This window comes from Neltuma alba, unplaced genomic scaffold (assembly GCF_004799145.2).
Source record: "Neltuma alba isolate B1F8T4 unplaced genomic scaffold, ASM479914v2 tig00013156_pilon, whole genome shotgun sequence".
NCBI classification, from domain to species: domain Eukaryota; kingdom Viridiplantae; phylum Streptophyta; class Magnoliopsida; order Fabales; family Fabaceae; genus Neltuma; species Neltuma alba.
Window position 1 is genome coordinate 121,279 of NW_021637467.1, and position 2,595 is coordinate 123,873.

General features: G+C 39.1%; 1 protein-coding gene across 1 annotated transcript; it reads right to left on the reverse strand.

Moving 5' to 3' along the window:
* LOC114734898 (TMV resistance protein N-like) lies at positions 1–2,595 on the reverse strand. The gene is made up of 4 exons (XM_028922546.1): positions 2,102–2,595; positions 904–1,984; positions 454–750; positions 1–132 (listed from the first exon to the last, which is right to left on the reverse strand). Exons 1-4 carry the CDS (start codon positions 2,593–2,595, stop codon positions 1–3), a joined length of 2,004 nt encoding a protein of 667 aa, XP_028778379.1.

Consider the following 2,595-nt stretch of genomic DNA (forward strand, 5'->3'; position numbering starts at 1 on the left):
TTAGACGAACTCACACTGCACATGAGAATGCTCAAAACCTTCAAGGTCCTGGTTTTTCAAGAGTTGTACATTGTAACCACCCTCATCTCCCTGAGAAGAAGCCTCAGATTTACTGCCGGAATGATATATCAACTACAAAATACAATGTTGTAACATTTTTACCTAAAGCACTCTATGAGCAATTTCGACGGGTTGCTAATATATACTTCCTTGTGGCCGCATGCCTCTCAGCCTCTCCAATCTCACCATTCTCTCCAGTCAGCATGATTGCTCCTCTAGCATTTGTTGTTGGGCTTAGCATGGCAAAGGAAGCATTGGAAGATTGGCGCAGGTTTCGTCAGGATGTTAAAGTTAATCACCGGAATGCCAGTGTCCACAAGGGCAATGGTGTTTTCACTCTCAAACAATGGCATGGATTTGTGTGTGCATTTGCGAGTGTTTGTCAATATATACCTGTACACCATCCCACAATTTTGTAACATGGCTATACTTCATGTGAATTTCAACAAGGTTCTGCATACAGAAGGTTGATGCTGGAAGGGATTCCAAAGGAAAGAAATCCCAATAAAAGTACCTTAATCTGTCACAGAATGACTCAAGGCCGGAAGGAAGGTTTGCACAGTTTTTAGGAGACGTGGAATATAATTTGAGACTTCTGAGATTAGGAATATTTTTGAAAGCATCAGCAGTCAAGGATACCTCTTTAATTTGAGACATATCAAATGTTATGCTTTCAATTGCATCAGTACCCTGTAGTACATAAAATATGGGGGAAGAAAAGAGATAAGTATAAATGTATCATATTGTACTGGTTTCTTTTGTTTTGTTTTGTTTTATTGTGTTTTTTTTTTTTTTACCTACTCAAACTTGGTCAACAAAGTAAATAGTAGTCCTTTATCTTACCTTTTTATTTTTCAATACATCATAAACTTCTTCATGATTCCACAAATGGCTCCTTTTTCGAGGTTCTTTTAAACACTGCTGACGAACAATTTCATTGCCCATTCCTTGTATTAGGTCATGCATTTGCACTCTAAAGGAGTCAAGAGTTATTAAAGTCTTATCTAAAAGGGTTCTTATGCCAATACTTGCATGGAGACCATAGCTCTCAAATAATCTTATAACATTTCGTTCCCATTCACCCTTTAAGTAACATGCAATATCTACAAACATTTCCTTGTCCTCGTCATTTAGTTCGTCATAACTCAGTTTTAATACTTCTTGAATATCTTCATTGAGAGTCTTTTTCAGTTTTCTTAATGCACTTTCCCATTCTTTGGTAGTCTTGGAGTGAAGATATGAACCCAAGACTGTCAAAGCCAAGGGAATCCCTTTGGCATAAGCAACCGCCCTTTCTGATAGTTCTTCATATCCAATTTCTGGGTGGTCTTTGTGGAAGGCTTTGCAGCAGAATAGCTTTAGGGATTCATGATCAATCAGCGCCTTAGCCTCATGTATCTCATCAACTCTTCCAGCAAGTACCTGCTTATCTCTTGTTGTTATGATGACTCTACTGCCAGGTCCCAAGTTACCACATTCTTTAGCCAGACTATCTAGATGCTTTGAATGGGATACATCATCAAGCACAATCAAAACCTTTTTCCTGTCAAGTCTCCTCATAGCAAATGTGGATCCTGAAACTATAGATGGGCCATCATGCAAATTTTCATCATCTAATAGCTCCGATATAAGTTTATCACGTACATAACTTATTCCATGCTTTTCTGTCATTTCCCTAACATTTTCCATGAAGCAGCTACTTTCAAATTGAGAAAAAAGTTTGGCAAAGACAACCTTGGCCATGGTTGTCTTGCCTAAGCCACCCATACCCCAGATTCCAAATACTGGCGCCTTTTGCAGCAACAATTCAATACAGTGGCAATTTTCATCAATTCCAACAAGATCTTTCAACGCGAATGGATACCTATTATTCAGTTTCCTTAAAACATAGTTGACAATATTCTGAATGAGCTTTGATTCATCCCTAGTCAATGGAAAAGAACCAAAAATAAATTGATAGATAGATATAGATAAAGAATTAACACTTGAAAACAAAAGTATCTACCAGAAGAGCATCAAATTTAGGGGGATGAATACGCACCTACAAGTTTGAGAGTCCCACCCAGCTAAGTTGGCCATCTCAAAAAGAGCATTTCTCCAATTGTTCACCATGTGAATGTTGCGACGAAAAGCTCTCTCATGTTTCTCAAATGCCTTCTTGTAAGCCCCTTCTGGCTTCCGCACTTCTGAAGGGTCAACTTTATAAAACACAGGAATAACAATCTGCCCCTGAGCCCTTTTGCATTGGAGTATCTGGGTGAGCTCATCCAAACACCATTTTGAGGAAGCATAGTTTTGCGAAAACACCACCAAAGATATGGTGGAGTTCTTGATAGCTTGGATAAGTGCAGGTGAGATCTCATCTCCTTTGTGAAGTCTGTAATCCATGTAGGTTTCTATCTTGTTGCGGCAGAGGGCAGTATAAAGATGGCTAGTGAAGTTGGTGCGGGTGTTGTCTCCTCCGAAGCTCATAAATACATCATACTTTTTGGAAGAAAGTGCAGAAGAGGAAGAGGATGAAGCGACAATGCCCAT